Source organism: Oncorhynchus gorbuscha, unplaced genomic scaffold (genome assembly GCF_021184085.1).
Source record: "Oncorhynchus gorbuscha isolate QuinsamMale2020 ecotype Even-year unplaced genomic scaffold, OgorEven_v1.0 Un_scaffold_3220, whole genome shotgun sequence".
Lineage (NCBI taxonomy): Eukaryota > Metazoa > Chordata > Actinopteri > Salmoniformes > Salmonidae > Oncorhynchus > Oncorhynchus gorbuscha.
The window spans coordinates 6,399-24,410 of record NW_025745183.1 but is presented as its reverse complement, the minus strand read 5'-3'; the positions used below and the strand labels follow the sequence as shown (position 1 = coordinate 24,410).

General features: G+C 44.5%; 1 protein-coding gene across 1 annotated transcript in view; it reads left to right on the top strand.

The window, feature by feature from the left end:
- The window catches only part of LOC124017783 (protein phosphatase methylesterase 1-like), a gene marked incomplete at its 3' end in the record, with an annotated part of 34,046 nt that extends 28,555 nt beyond the window's left edge, over positions 1-5,491 (top strand). The window contains exon 9 of the mRNA XM_046332981.1: positions 5,374-5,491. Coding sequence (XP_046188937.1) covers positions 5,374-5,491 — 118 coding nt within the window. The remainder of the gene's footprint in view (positions 1-5,373) is intronic.
- Between the last annotated feature and the right edge of the window lie 12,521 nt (positions 5,492-18,012).

The following is an 18,012-nucleotide window of genomic DNA, read 5'->3' as shown; positions in this document are numbered from 1 at the left end:
ATAATCATGGTAGAATCCACAGCGGCTACTGGAGAGGACTCGAGTCTCCTGGTTCATATTCATGGTAGAATCCACAGCGGCTACTGGAGAGGACTCTAGTCTCCTGGTTCATATTCATGGTAGAATCCACAGCGGCTACTGGAGAGGACTCTAGTCTCCTGGTTCATAATCATGGTAGAATCCACAGTGGCTACTGGAGAGGACTCGAGTCTCCTGGTTCATATTCATGGTAGAATCCACAGCGGCTACTGGAGAGGACTCTAGTCTCCTGGTTCATAATCATGGTAGAATCCACAGCGGCTACTGGAGAGGACTCTAGTCTCCTGGTTCATAGTCATGGTAGAATCCACAGCGGCTACTGGAGAGGACTCTAGTCTCCTGGTTCATATTCATGGTAGAATCCACAGCGGCTACTGGAGAGGACTCCAGTCTCCTGGTTCATAATCATGGTAGAATCCACAGCGGCTACTGGAGAGGACTCCAGTCTCCTGGTTCATAATCATGGTAGAATCCACAGCGGCTACTGGAGAGGACTCCAGTCTCCTGGTTCATAATCATGGTAGAATCCACAGCGGCTACTGGAGAGGACTCTAGTCTCCTGGTTCATAATCATGGTAGAATCCACAGCGGCTACTGGAGAGGACTCTAGTCTCCTGGTTCATATTCATGGTAGAATCCACAGCGGCTACTGGAGAGGACTCTAGTCTCCTGGTTCATAATCATGGTAGAATCCACAGCGGCTACTGCAGAGGACTCTAGTCTCCTGGTTCATAGTCATGGTAGAATCCACAGCGGCTACTGGAGAGGACTCTAGTCTCCTGGTTCATATTCATGGTAGAATCCACAGCGGCTACTGGAGAGGACTCCAGTCTCCTGGTTCATAATCATGGTAGAATCCACAGCGGCTACTGGAGAGGACTCCAGTCTCCTGGTTCATAATCATGGTAGAATCCACAGCGGCTACTGGAGAGGACTCCAGTCTCCTGGTTCATAATCATGGTAGAATCCACAGTGGCTACTGGAGAGGACTCTAGTCACCTGGTTCATAATCATGGTAGAATCCACAGCGGCTACTGGAGAGGACTCTAGTCTCCTGGTTCATATTCATGGTAGAATCCACAGCGGCTACTGGAGAGGACTCTAGTCTCCTGGTTCATAATCATGGTAGAATCCACAGCGGCTACTGGAGAGGACTCTAGTCTCCTGGTTCATAATCATGGTAGAATCCACAGCGGCTACTGGAGAGGACTCTAGTCTCCTGGTTCATATTCATGGTAGAATCCACAGCGGCTACTGGAGAGGACTCTAGTCTCCTGGTTCATAGTCATGGTAGAATCCACAGCGGCTACTGGAGAGGACTCTAGTCTCCTAGTTCATATTCATGGTAGAATCCACAGCGGCTACTGGAGAGGACTCTAGTCTCCTGGTTCATAGTCATGGTAGAATCCACAGCGGCTACTGGAGAGGACTCTAGTCTCCTGGTTCATATTCATGGTAGAATCCACAGCGGCTACTGGAGAGGACTCTAGTCTCCTGGTTCATAATCATGGTAGAATCCACAGCGGCTACTGGAGAGGACTCCAGTCTCCTGGTTCATAATCATGGTAGAATCCACAGCGGCTACTGGAGAGGACTCTAGTCTCCTGGTTCATAATCATGGTAGAATCCACAGCGGCTACTGGAGAGGACTCTAGTCTCCTGGTTCATAATCATGGTAGAATCCACAGCGGCTACTGGAGAGGACTCTAGTCTCCTGGTTCATAATCATGGTAGAATCCACAGCGGCTACTGGAGAGGACTCGAGTCTCCTGGTTCATAATCATGGTAGAATCCACAGCGGCTACTGGAGAGGACTCCAGTCTCCTGTTTCATAATCATGGTAGAATCCACAGCAGCTACTGGAGAGGACTCTAGTCTCCTGGTTCATAATCATGGTAGAATCCACAGCGGCTACTGGAGAGGAATCTAGTCTCCTGGTTCATATTCATGGTAGAATCCACAGCTGCTACTGGAGAGGACTCTAGTCTCCTGGTTCATAATCATGGTAGAATCCACAGCGGCTACTGGAGAGGACTCTAGTCTCCTGGTTCATAGTCATGGTAGAATCCACAGCGGCTACTGGAGAGGACTCTAGTCTCCTGGTTCATAATCATGGTAGAATCCACAGCGGCTACTGGAGAGGACTCCAGTCTCCTGGTTCATAATCATGGTAGAATCCACAGCGGCTACTGGAGAGGACTCCAGTCTCCTGGTTCATAATCATGGTAGAATCCACAGCGGCTACTGGAGAGGACTCCAGTCTCCTGGTTCATAATCATGGTAGAATCCACAGTGGCTACTGGAGAGGACTCTAGTCACCTGGTTCATAATCATGGTAGAATCCACAGCGGCTACTGGAGAGGACTCTAGTCTCCTGGTTCATATTCATGGTAGAATCCACAGCGGCTACTGGAGAGGACTCTAGTCTCCTGGTTCATAATCATGGTAGAATCCACAGCGGCTACTGGAGAGGACTCTAGTCTCCTGGTTCATAATCATGGTAGAATCCACAGCGGCTACTGGAGAGGACTCTAGTCTCCTGGTTCATATTCATGGTAGAATCCACAGCGGCTACTGGAGAGGACTCTAGTCTCCTGGTTCATAGTCATGGTAGAATCCACAGCGGCTACTGGAGAGGACTCCAGTCTCCTGGTTCATAATCATGGTAGAATCCACAGCGGCTACTGGAGAGGACTCCAGTCTCCTGGTTCATAATCATGGTAGAATCCACAGTGGCTACTGGAGAGGACTCTAGTCACCTGGTTCATAATCATGGTAGAATCCACAGCGGCTACTGGAGAGGACTCTAGTCTCCTGGTTCATATTCATGGTAGAATCCACAGCGGCTACTGGAGAGGACTCTAGTCTCCTGGTTCATAATCATGGTAGAATCCACAGCGGCTACTGGAGAGGACTCTAGTCTCCTGGTTCATAATCATGGTAGAATCCACAGCGGCTACTGGAGAGGACTCTAGTCTCCTGGTTCATATTCATGGTAGAATCCACAGCGGCTACTGGAGAGGACTCTAGTCTCCTGGTTCATAGTCATGGTAGAATCCACAGCGGCTACTGGAGAGGACTCTAGTCTCCTGGTTCATATTCATGGTAGAATCCACAGCGGCTACTGGAGAGGACTCTAGTCTCCTGGTTCATAGTCATGGTAGAATCCACAGCGGCTACTGGAGAGGACTCTAGTCTCCTGGTTCATATTCATGGTAGAATCCACAGCGGCTACTGGAGAGGACTCTAGTCTCCTGGTTCATAATCATGGTAGAATCCACAGCGGCTACTGGAGAGGACTCCAGTCTCCTGGTTCATAATCATGGTAGAATCCACAGCGGCTACTGGAGAGGACTCTAGTCTCCTGGTTCATAATCATGGTAGAATCCACAGCGGCTACTGGAGAGGACTCTAGTCTCCTGGTTCATAGTCATGGTAGAATCCACAGCGGCTACTGGAGAGGACTCTAGTCTCCTGGTTCATAGTCATGGTAGAATCCACAGCGGCTACTGGAGAGGACTCTAGTCTCCTGGTTCATAATCATGGTAGAATCCACAGCGGCTACTGGAGAGGACTCTAGTCTCCTGGTTCATAATCATGGTAGAATCCACAGCGGCTACTGGAGAGGACTCTAGTCTCCTGGTTCATATTCATGGTAGAATCCACAGCGGCTACTGGAGAGGACTCTAGTCTCGTGGTTCATATTCTTGGTAGAATTCACAGCGGCTACTGGAGAGGACTCTAGTCTCGTGGTTCATATTCATGGTAGAATCCACAGCGGCTACTGGAGAGGACTCTAGTCTCGTGGTTCATAATCATGGTAGAATCCACAGCAGCTACTGGAGAGGACTCTAGTCTCGTGGTTCATATTCATGGTAGAATTCACAGCGGCTACTGGAGAGGACTCTAGTCTCCTGGTTCATAATCATGGTAGAATCCACAGCGGCTACTGGAGAGGACTCTAGTCTCCTGGTTCATAGTCATGGTAGAATCCACAGCGGCTACTGGAGAGGACTCTAGTCTCCTGGTTCATAATCATGGTAGAATCCACAGCGGCTACTGGAGAGGACTCTAGTCTCCTGGTTCATAATCATGGTAGAATCCACAGCGGCTACTGGAGAGGACTCTAGTCTCCTGGTTCATAATCATGGTAGAATCCACAGCGGCTACAGGACTCGTCTCCTGGTTCTAATCTGGTAGAATCCACAGCGGCTACTGGAGAGGACTCTAGTCTCCTGGTTCATAGTCATGGTAGAATCCACAGCGGCTACTGGAGAGGACTCTAGTCTCCTGGTTCATAATCATGGTAGAATCCACAGCGGCTACTGGAGAGGACTCTAGTCTCCTGGTTCATAATCATGGTAGAATCCACAGCGGCTACTGGAGAGGACTCTAGTCTCCTGGTTCATAATCATGGTAGAATCCACAGCGGCTACTGGAGAGGACTCTAGTCTCCTGGTTCATAGTCATGGTAGAATCCACAGCGGCTACTGGAGAGGACTCTAGTCTCCTGGTTCATAATCATGGTAGAATCCACAGCGGCTACTGGAGAGGACTCTAGTCTCCTGGTTCATAATCATGGTAGAATCCACAGCGGCTACTGGAGAGGACTCTAGTCTCCTGGTTCATAATCATGGTAGAATCCACAGCGGCTACTGGAGAGGACTCTAGTCTCCTGATTCATAATCATGGTAGAATCCACAGCGGCTACTGGAGAGGACTCTAGTCTCCTGGTTCATAGTCATGGTAGAATCCACAGCGGCTACTGGAGAGGACTCTAGTCTCCTGGTTCATAATCATGGTAGAATCCACAGCGGCTACTGGAGAGGACTCTAGTCTCCTGGTTCATAATCATGGTAGAATCCACAGCGGCTACTGGAGAGGACTCTAGTCTCCTGGTTCATAATCATGGTAGAATCCACAGCGGCTACTGGAGAGGACTCTAGTCTCCTGGTTCATAATCATGGTAGAATCCACAGCGGCTACTGGAGAGGACTCTAGTCTCGTCGAGAAGCAGTGACGGTCCCCTTTGCTCGTTTAACAGTGTTGGCATCAAAAACAGCATTCAGCTTTTAAAGTCCTCCTTGTTAAGAGTGAGACGCTCTTTTCGGTGATTTTCTCTTAAACAGTTCACCGATCCATTCTCCATTCATTGTGTATACTTATTACAAGGGGTCGCTGGTCTCACATTTGAGTATTTCGATTTGTTGTTGTTGTTGTTGTTGTTGTCGTTGTTCAGTTTACGCACTCCAGGAGAGGCAGAAGTGACCGATGCATTCCGTGTGTTCTTCTCGTTACCTTGGTGACGGGTTTAACCCTTCGGTGTGTTACCAGGGTGTGTACAGCTGGCGTATAGACCTGTCCAAAGCAGAGAAGTACTGGGACGGATGGTTCAGAGGGATCTCTAATCTGTTCCTGGGATGTAACCTGCCCAAACTCCTCCTGTTAGCAGGTATGTCACACTACAGTCTAATCCAGCCTTATTTTACCCCAGGTACATGACACTACAGTCTAATCCAGCCTTATTTTACCCCAGATACATGACACTACAGTCTAATCCATCCTTACTTTACCCCAGATACATGACACGACATGACACTACAGTCTAATCCATCCTTATTTTACCCCAGATACATGACACTACAGTCTAATCCATCCTTACTTTACCCCAGATACATGACACTACAGTCTAATCCAGCCTTACTTTACCCCAGATACATGACACTACATGACACTACAGTCTAATCCATCCTTACTTTACCCCAGATACATGACACTACATAACACTACAGTCTAATCCAGCCTTACTTTACCCCAGATACATGACACTACATGACACTACAGTCTAATCCAGCCTTACTTTACCCCAGATACATGACACTACAGTCTAATCCAGCCTTACTTTACCCCAGATACATGACACTACAGTCTAATCCAGCCTTACTTTACCCCAGATACATGACACTACATGACACTACAGTCTAATCCAGCCTTACTTTACCCCAGATACATGACACTACAGTCTAATCCATCCTTACTTTACCCCAGATACATGACACTACATGACACTACAGTCTAATCCAGCCTTACTTTACCCCAGATGCATGACACTACAGTCTAATCCAGCCTTACTTTACCCCAGATACATGACACTACATGACACTACAGTCTAATCCAGCCTTACTTTACCCCAGATACATGACACTACAGTCTAATCCAGCCTTACTTTACCCCAGATACATGACACTACATGACACTACAGTCTAATCCAGCCTTACTTTACCCCAGATACATGACACTACAGTCTAATCCAGCCTTACTTTACCCCAGATACATGACACTACATGACACTACAGTCTAATCCATCCTTACTTTACCCCAGATACATGACACTACATGACACTACAGTCTAATCCAGCCTTACTTTACCCCAGATGCATGACACTACAGTCTAATCCAGCCTTACTTTACCCCAGATACATGACACTACAGTCTAATCCATCCTTACTTTACCCCAGATACATGACACTACATGACACTACAGTCTAATCCATCCTTACTTTACCCCAGGTACATGACACTACAGTCTAATCCATCCTTACTTTACCCCAGATACATGACACTACAGTCTAATCCAGCCTTATTTTACCCCAGGTACATGACACTACAGTCTAATCCATGCTTACTTTACCCCAGATACATGACACTACAGTCTAATCCATCCTTACTTTACCCCAGATACATGACACTACATGACACTACAGTCTAATCCAGCCTTACTTTACCCCAGATACATGACACTACAGTCTAATCCATCCTTACTTTACCCCAGATACATGACACTACAGTCTAATCCAGCCTTATTTTACCCCAGATACATGACACTACAGTCTAATCCATCCTTACTTTACCCCAGATACATGACACTACATGACACTACAGTCTAATCCAGCCTTACTTTACCCCAGATACATGACACTACAGTCTAATCCATCCTTATTTTACCCCAGATACATGACACTACAGTCTAATCCATCCTTACTTTACCCCAGATACATGACACTACAGTCTAATCCATCCTTATTTTACCCCAGATACATGACACTACAGTCTAATCCATCCTTACTTTACCCCAGATACATGACACTACAGTCTAATCCAGCCTTACTTTACCCCAGATACATGACACTACATGACACTACAGTCTAATCCATCCTTACTTTACCCCAGATACATGACACTACAGTCTAATCCATCCTTACTTTACCCCAGATACATGACACTACAGTCTAATCCATCCGTACTTTACCCCAGATACATGACACTACAGTCTAATCCAGCCTTACTTTACCCCAGATACATGACACTACAGTCTAATCCATCCTTACTTTACCCCAGATACATGACACTACAGTCTAATCCAGCCTTACTTTACCCCAGATACATGACACTACATGACACTACAGTCTAATCCATCCTTACTTTACCCCAGATACATGACACTACAGTCTAATCCATCCTTACTTTACCCCAGATACATGACACTACAGTCTAATCCATCCGTACTTTACCCCAGATACATGACACTACAGTCTAATCCAGCCTTACTTTACCCCAGATACATGACACTACAGTCTAATCCAGCCTTACTTTACCCCAGATACATGACACTACAGTCTAATCCATCCTTACTTTACCCCAGATACATGACACTACAGTCTAATCCATCCTTACTTTACCCCAGATACATGACACTACAGTCTAATCCAGCCTTACTTTACCCCAGATACATGACACTACAGTCTAATCCAGCCTTACTTTACCCCAGATACATGACACTACAGTCTAATCCAGCCTTACTTTACCCCAGATACATGACACTACATGACACTACAGTCTAATCCATCCTTATTTTACCCCAGATACATGACACGACATGACACTACAGTCTAATCCATCCTTATTTTACCCCAGATACATGACACTACAGTCTAATCCATCCTTACTTTACCCCAGATACATGACACTACAGTCTAATCCATCCTTACTTTACCCCAGATACATGACACTACAGTCTAATCCAGCCTTATTTTAACCCAGATACATGACACTACATGACACTACAGTCTAATCCAGCCTTACTTTACCCCAGATACATGACACTATAGTCTAATCCATCCTTACTTTACCCCAGATACATGACACTACAGTCTAATCCATCCTTACTTTACCCCAGATACATGACACTACAGTCTAATCCAGCCTTACTTTACCCCAGATACATGACACTACATGACACTAAATCAAATCAAATCAAATCAAATCAAATTTATTTATATAGCCCTTCGTACATCAGCTGATATCTCAAAGTGCTGTACAGAAACCCAGCCTAAAACCCCAAACAGCAAACAATGCAGGTGTAAAAGCACGGTGGCTAGGAAAAACTCCCTAGAAAGGCCAAAACCTAGGAAGAAACCTAGAGAGGAACCGGGCTATGTGGGGTGGCCAGTCCTCTTCTGGCTGTGCCGGGTAGAGATTATAACAGAAAATGACCAAGATGTTCAAATGTTCATAAATGACCAGCATGGTCAAATAATAATAAGGCAGAACAGTTGAAACTGGAGCAGCAGCACAGTCAGGTGGACTGGGGACAGCAAGGAGCCATCATGTCAGGTAGTCCTGGGGCACGGTCCTAGGGCTCAGGTCCTCCGAGAGAGAGAAAGAAAGAGAGAATTAGAGAGAGCATATGTGGGGTGGCCAGTCCTCTTCTGGCTGTGCCGGGTGGAGATTATAACAGAACGTGGCCAAGATGTTCAAATGTTCATAAATGACCAGCATGGTTGAATAATAGCAAGGCAGAACAGTTGAAACTGGAGCAGGAGCATGGCCAGGTGGACTGGGGACAGCAAGGAGTCCTCATGTCAGGTAGTCCTGGGACATGGTCCTAGGGCCCAGGCCAGTTGAAACTGGAGCAGCAGCATGGCCAGGTGGACTGGGGACAGCAAGGAGTCATCATGTCAGGTAGTCCTGGGGCATGGTTCTAGGGCTCAGGTCCTCCGAGAGAGAGAAAGAAGGAGAGAAGGAGAGAATTAGAGAACGCACACTTAGATTTACACAGGACACCGAATAGGACAGGAGAAGTACTCCAGATAAACAAACTGACCCTAGCCCCCCGACACATAAACTACTGCAGCATAAATACTGGAGGCTGAGACAGGAGGGTCAGGAGACACTGTGGCCCCATCCGAGGACACCCCGGACAGGGCCAAACAGGAAGGATATAACCCCACCCACTTTGCCAAAGCACAGCCCCCACACCACTAGAGGAAATCTACAACCACCAACTTACCATCCTGAGACAAGGCCGAGTATAGCCCACAAAGATCTCCGACACGGTACAACCCAAAGGGGGGGAGGGGGGGAAACCCAGACAGGCCGACCACAACAGTGAATCAACCCACCCAGGTGACGCACCCCCAGGGACGGCACGAGAGAGCCCCAGCAAGCCAGTGACTCAGCCCCGTAACAGGGTTAGAGGCAGAGAATCCCAGTGGAAAAAGGGGAACCGGCCAGGCAGAGACAGCAAGGGCGGTTCGTTGCTCCAGAGCCTTTCCGTTCACCTTCCCACTCCTGGGCCAGACTACACTCAATCATATGACCCACTGAAGAGATGAGTCTTCAGTAAAGACTTAAAGGTTGAGACCGAGTTTGCGTCTCTGACATGGGTAGGCAGACCGTTCCATAAAAATGGAGCTCTATAGGAGAAAGCCCTGCCTCCAGCTGTTTGCTTAGAAATTCTAGGGACAATTAGGAGGCCTGCGTCTTGTGACCGTAGCGTACGTATAGGTATGTACGGCAGGACCAAATCAGAGAGGTAGGTAGGAGCAAGCCCATGTAATGCTTTGTAGGTTAGCAGTAAAACCTTGAAATCAGCCCTTGCTTTGACAGGAAGCCAGTGTAGAGGCTAGCACTGGAGTAATATGATCAAATTTTTTTGGTTCTAGTCAGGATTCTAGCAGCCGTATTTAGCACTAACTGAAGTTTATTTAGTGCTTTATCCGGGTAGCCGGAAAATAGAGCATTGCAGTCTAATCCATCCTTACTTTACCCCAGATACATGACACTACAGTCTAATCCATCCTTACTTTACCCCAGGTACATGACACTACAGTCTAATCCATGCTTACTTTACCCCAGATACATGACACTACAGTCTAATCCATCCTTACTTTACCCCAGATACATGACACTACATGACACTACAGTCTAATCCATCCTTACTTTACCCCAGATACATGACACTACAGTCTAATCCATCCTTATTTTACCCCAGATACATGACACTACATGACACTACAGTCTAATCCAGCCTTACTTTACCCCAGATACATGACACTACAGTCTAATCCATCCTTACTTTACCCCAGATACATGACACTACAGTCTAATCCAGCCTTATTTTACCCCAGATACATGACACTACAGTCTAATCCATCCTTACTTTACCCCAGATACATGACACTGACACAATACAGTCTAATCCATCCTTACTTTACCCCAGATACATGACACTACATGACACTACAGTCTAATCCATCCTTACTTTACCCCAGATACATGACACTACAGTCTAATCCAGCCTTACTTTACCCCAGATACATGACACTACAGTCTAATCCAGCCTTACTTTACCCCCCAGATACATGACACTACAGTCTAATCCATCCTTACTTTACCCCAGATACATGACACTACAGTCTAATCCATCCTTACTTTACCCCAGATACATGACACTACAGTCTAATCCATCCTTACTTTACCCCAGATACATGACACTACAGTCTAATCCATCCTTACTTTACCCCAGATACATGACACTAACAGTCTAATCCATCCTTCCAGCCTTTACCCCAGATACATGACACTACAGTCTAATCCAGCCTTACTTTACCCCAGATACATGACACTACAGTCTAATCCATCCTTACTTTACCCCAGATACATGACACTACAGTCTAATCCAGCCTTACTTTACCCCAGATACATGACACTACAGTCTAATCCATCCTTACTTTACCCCCAGATACATGACACTACAGTCTAATCCATCCTTACTTTACCCCAGATACATGACACTACAGTCTAATCCATCCTTACTTTACCCCAGATACATGACACTACAGTCTAATCCAGCCTTACTTTACCCCAGATACATGACACTACATGACACTACAGTCTAATCCAGCCTTACTTTACCCCAGATACATGACACTACATGACACTACAGTCTAATCCAGCCTTACTTTACCCCAGATACATGACACTACAGTCTAATCCAGCCTTACTTTACCCCAGATACATGACACTACAGTCTAATCCAGCCTTACTTTTACCCCAGATACATGACACAGATACATGACACTACAGTCTAATCCAGCCTTACTTTACCCCAGATACATGACATGACACTACAGTCTAATCCAGCCTTACTTTACCCCTAATGACACCAGTCTAATCCATCCTTACTTTACCCCAGATACATGACACTACATGTCTAATCCAGCCTTACTTTACCCCAGATACATGACACTACAGTCTAATCCAGCCTTACTTTACCCAGATACATGACACTACATGACACTAACAGCCTTACTTTCAGATAATGACACAGTCTAATCCAGCCTTACTTTACCCCAGATACATGACACTACACAGTCTAATCCAGCCTTACTTTACCCCCAGATACAGTCTAATCTAATCCAGCCTTACTTTACCCCAGATGACACTACAGTCTAATCCACTTACTTTACATGACACTACAGTCTAATCCATCCTTACTTTCAGATAATCCATGACACTACAGTCTAATCCATTTTACCCCAGATACATGACACTACAGTCTAATCCATCCTTACTTTACCCCAGATACATGACACTACAGTCTAATCCATCCTTACTTTACCCCAGATACATGACACTACAGTCTAATCCAGCCTTATTTTACCCCAGATACATGACACTACATGACACTACAGTCTAATCCATCCTTACTTTACCCCAGATGACACTATGTCTAATCCATCCTTACACAGATACATGACACTACAGTCTAATCCATCCTTACTTTACCCCAGATACATGACACTACAGTCTAATCCATCCTTACTTTACCCCAGATACATGACACTACAGTCTAATCCATCCTTACTTTACCCCAGATACATGACACTACAGTCTAATCCATCCTTACTTTACCCCAGATAGACACTACATGACACTACAGTCTAATCCAGCCTTACTTTACCCCAGATACATGACACTACAGTCTAATCCATCCTTACTTTACCCCAGATACATGACACTACAGTCTAATCCAGCCTTACTTTACCCCAGATACATGACACTACAGTCTAATCCATCCTTACTTTACCCCAGATACATGACACTACAGTCTAATCCAGCCTTACTTTACCCCAGATACATGACACTACAGTCTAATCCATCCTTACTTTACCCCAGATACATGACACTACATGACACTACAGTCTAATCCAGCCTTACTTTACCCCAGATACATGACACTACAGTCTAATCCATCCTTACTTTACCCCAGATACATGACACTACAGTCTAATCCATCCTTACTTTACCCCAGATACATGACACTACAGTCTAATCCATCCTTACTTTACCCCAGATACATGACACTACAGTCTAATCCATCCTTACTTTACCCCAGATACATGACACTACAGTCTAATCCAGCCTTATTTTACCCCAGATACATGACACTACATGACACTACAGTCTAATCCAGCCTTACTTTACCCCAGATACATGACACTACAGTCTAATCCATCCTTACTTTACCCCAGATACATGACACTACAGTCTAATCCAGCCTTATTTTACCCCAGATACATGACACTACAGTCTAATCCATCCTTACTTTACCCCAGATACATGACACTACATGACACTACAGTCTAATCCATCCTTACTTTACCCCAGATACATGACACTACATGACACTACAGTCTAATCCATCCTTACTTTACCCCAGATACATGACACTACAGTCTAATCCAGCCTTACTTTACCCCAGATACATGACACTACAGTCTAATCCAGCCTTACTTTACCCCAGATACATGTCTAATCCATCCTTACTTTACCCCAGATACATGACACTACAGTCTAATCCATCCTTACTTTACCCCAGATACATGACACTACAGTCTAATCCATCCTTACTTTACCCCAGATACATGACACTACAGTCTAATCCAGCCTTACTTTACCCCAGATACATGACACTACAGTCTAATCCAGCCTTACTTTACCCCAGATACATGACACTACAGTCTAATCCATCCTTACTTTACCCCAGATACATGACACTACATGACACTACAGTCTAATCCATCCTTACTTTACCCCAGATACATGACACTACAGTCTAATCCAGCCTTACTTTACCCCAGATACATGACACTACAGTCTAATCCAGCCTTACTTTACCCCAGATACATGACACTACAGTCTAATCCATCCTTACTTTACCCCAGATACATGACACTACAGTCTAATCCAGCCTTACTTTACCCCCATGATACATGACACTTACTTTACCCCAGATCTAATCCATCCTTACTTTACCCCAGATACATGACACTACTAATCCATGACACTTACCCCAGTCTAATCCAGCCTTACTTTACCCCCCAGACACTACAGTCTAATCCATGACACTACAGTCTAATCCAGCCTTACTTTACCCCAGATACATGACACTACATGACACTACAGTCTAATCCAGCCTTACTTTACCCCAGATACATGACACTACAGTCTAATCCAGCCTTACTTTACCCCAGATACATGACACTACAGTCTAATCCAGCCTTACTTTACCCCAGATACATGACACTACAGTCTAATCCATCCTTACTTTACCCCAGATACATGACACTACAGTCTAATCCAGCCTTCTTTACCCCAGATACATGACACTACAGTCTAATCCATCCTTACTTTACCCCAGATACATGACACTACATCTAATCCACCTTACTTTACCCCAGATACATGACACTACAGTCCAGCCTTACTTTACCCCAGATACATGACACTACAGTCTAATCCATCCTTACTTTACCCCAGATACATGACACTACAGTCTAATCCATCCTTATTTTACCCCCACACTACAGTCTAATCCAGCCTTACTTTACCCCAGATACATGACACTGACAGTCTAATCCAATTTACCCCAGATACATGACACTACATGACACTACAGTCTAATCCAGCCTTACTTTACCCCAGATACATTTACCAGTCTAATCCATCCTTACTTTACCCCAGATACATGACACTACAGTCTAATCCATCCTTACTTTACCCCAGATACATGACACTACATGACACTACAGTCTAATCCATCCTTACTTTACCCCAGATACATGACACTACAGTCTAATCCATCCTTACTTTACCCCAGATACATGACACTGACACAGTCTAATCCAGCCTTACTTTACCCCCAGATACATGACACTACAGTCTAATCCAGCCTTACTTTACCCCCAGATACATGACACTACAGTCTAATCCATCCTTACTTTACCCCAGATACATGACACTACAGTCTAATCCAGCCTTACTTTCTAATCCATCCTTACTTTACCCCAGATACATGACACTACATGACTTTACCCTAGACACTACAGTCTAATCCATCCTTACTTTACCCCAGATACATGACACTACAGTCTAATCCATCCTTACTTTACCCCAGATACATGACACTACAGTCTAATCCACTTTACCCCAGATACATGACACTACAGTCTAATCCAGCCTTACTTTACCCCAGATACATGACACTACAGTCTAATCCATCCTTACTTTACCCCAGATACATGACACTACAGTCTAATCCATCCTTACTTTACCCCAGATACATGACACTACAGTCTAATCCATCCTTACTTTACCCCAGATACATGACACTACATGACACTACAGTCTAATCCAGCCTTACTTTACCCCAGATACATGACACTACAGTCTAATCCAGCCTTACTTTACCCCAGATACATGACACTACAGTCTAATCCTTATTTTACCCCTTAGTCTAATTTACCCCAGATACATGACAGTCTAATCCATCCTTACTTTGACATACATGACTACAGTCTAATCCATCCTTACTTTACCCCAGATACATGACACTACAGTCTAATCCATCCTTACTTTACCCCAGATACAGATACATGACACAGATACATGACACTAGTCTAATCCAGCCTTACTTTACCCCAGATACATGACACTACAGTCTAATCCATCCTTACTTTACCCCAGATACATGACACTACTAATGACACATGACACAGTCTAATCCATCCTTACTTTACCCCAGATACATGACACATGACACAGTCTAATCCATCCTTACTTTACCCCAGATACATGACACTACAGTCTAATCCATCCTTACTTTACCCCAGATACATGACACTACAGTCTAATCCATCCTTACTTTACCCCAGATACATGACACTACAGTCTAATCCAGCCTTACTTTACCCCAGATACATGACACTACAGTCTAATCCATCCTTACTTTACCCCAGATACATGACACTACATGACACTACAGTCTAATCCATCCTTACTTTACCCCATGACACTACATGACTAATCCATCCTTATTTTACCCCAGATACATGACACTACATGACACTACAGTCTAATCCAGCCTTACTTTACCCCAGATACATGACACTACAGTCTAATCCATCCTTACTTTACCCCAGATACATGACACTACAGTCTAATCCATCTTTACCCCTTACTTTACCCCAGATACATGACACTACAGTCTAATCCATCCTTACTTTACCCCAGATACATGACACTACAGTCTAATCCATCCTTACTTTACCCCAGATACATGACACTACAGTCTAATCCATCCTTACTTTACCCCAGATACATGACACTACAGTCTAATCCATCCTTACTTTACCCCAGATACATGACACTACAGTCTAATCCAGATCCTTACAGTTTACCCCAGATACATGACACTACAGTCTAATCCATCCTTACTTTACCCCAGATACATGACACTACAGTCTAATCCATCCTTACTTTACCCCAGATACATGACACTACATGACACTACAGTCTAATCCAGCCTTACTTTACCCCAGATACATGACACTACATGACACTACAGTCTAATCCAGCCTTACTTTACCCCAGATACATGACACTACAGTCTAATCCATCCTTACTTTACCCCAGATACATGACACTACAGTCTAATCCATCCTTACTTTACCCCAGATACATGACACTACAGTCTAATCCATCCTTACTTTACCCCAGATACATGACACACATGACACCCCAGATACATGTCTAATCCATCCTTACTTTACCCCAGATACATGATACATGACACTACAGTCTAATCCATCCTTACTTTACCCCAGATACATGACACTACAGTCTAATCCAGCCTTACTTTACCCCAGATACATGACACTACAGTCTAATCCAGCCTTACTTTACCCCAGATACATGACACTACAGTCTAATCCATCAGATACATTACTTTACCCCAGATACCCAGATACATGACACTACAGTCTAATCCATCCTTACTTTACCCCAGATACATGACACTACAGTCTAATCCATCCTTACTTTACCCCAGATACATGACACTACAGTCTAATCCAGCCTTACTTTACCCCAGATACATGACACTACAGTCTAATCCATCCTTACTTTACCCCAGATACATGACACTACAGTCTAATCCATCCTTACTTTACCCCAGATACATGACACTACATGACACTACAGTCTAATCCAGCCTTACTTTACCCCAGATACATGACACTACAGTCTAATCCATCCTTACTTTACCCAGATACAGACTACATGACACTACAGTCTAATCCAGCCTTACTTTACCCCAGATACATGACACTACAGTCTAATCCAGCCTTACTTTACCCCAGATACATGACACTACAGTCTAATCCACTTACTTTACCCCAGATACATGAATCAGTCTAATCCCTTACTTTACCCCAGATACATGACACTACATGACACTACAGTCTAATCCATCCTTACTTTACCCCCAGATACATGACACTACAGTCTAATCCAGCCTTACTTTACCCCAGATACATGACACTACAGTCTAATCCAGCCTTACTTTACCCCAGATACATGACACTACAGTCTAATCCAGCCTTATTTTTACCCCAGATACATGACACTACAGTTTATCCTTACTTTACCCCAGATACAGTCTAATCCATCCTTACTTTGACCCCAGATACATGACACTACAGTCTAATCCATCCTTACTTTACCCCAGATACATGACACTACATGACACTACAGTCTAATCCAGCCTTACTTTACCCCAGATACATGACACTACAGTCTAATCCATCCTTACTTTACCCCAGATACATGACACTACAGTCTAATCCATCCTTACTTTACCCCAGATACATGACACTACAGTCTAATCCATCCTTACTTTACCCCAGATACATGACACTAATCCACACTTTGACACTACAGTCTAATCCATCCTTAGTCTTTACCCCAGATACATGACACAGCCTTATTTTACAGTACTTTAATACATGACACTACAGTCTAATCCAGCCTTACTTTACCCCAGATACATGACACTACAGTCTAATCCATCCTTACTTTACCCCAGATACATGACACTACAGTCTAATCCATCCTTACTTTACCCCAGATACATGACACTACAGTCTAATCCATCCTTACTTTACCCCAGATACATGACACTACAGTCTAATCCATCCTTACTTTACCCCAGATACATGACACTACATGACACTACAGTCTAATCCATCCTTACTTTACCCCAGATACATGACACTACAGTCCCATCCTTAC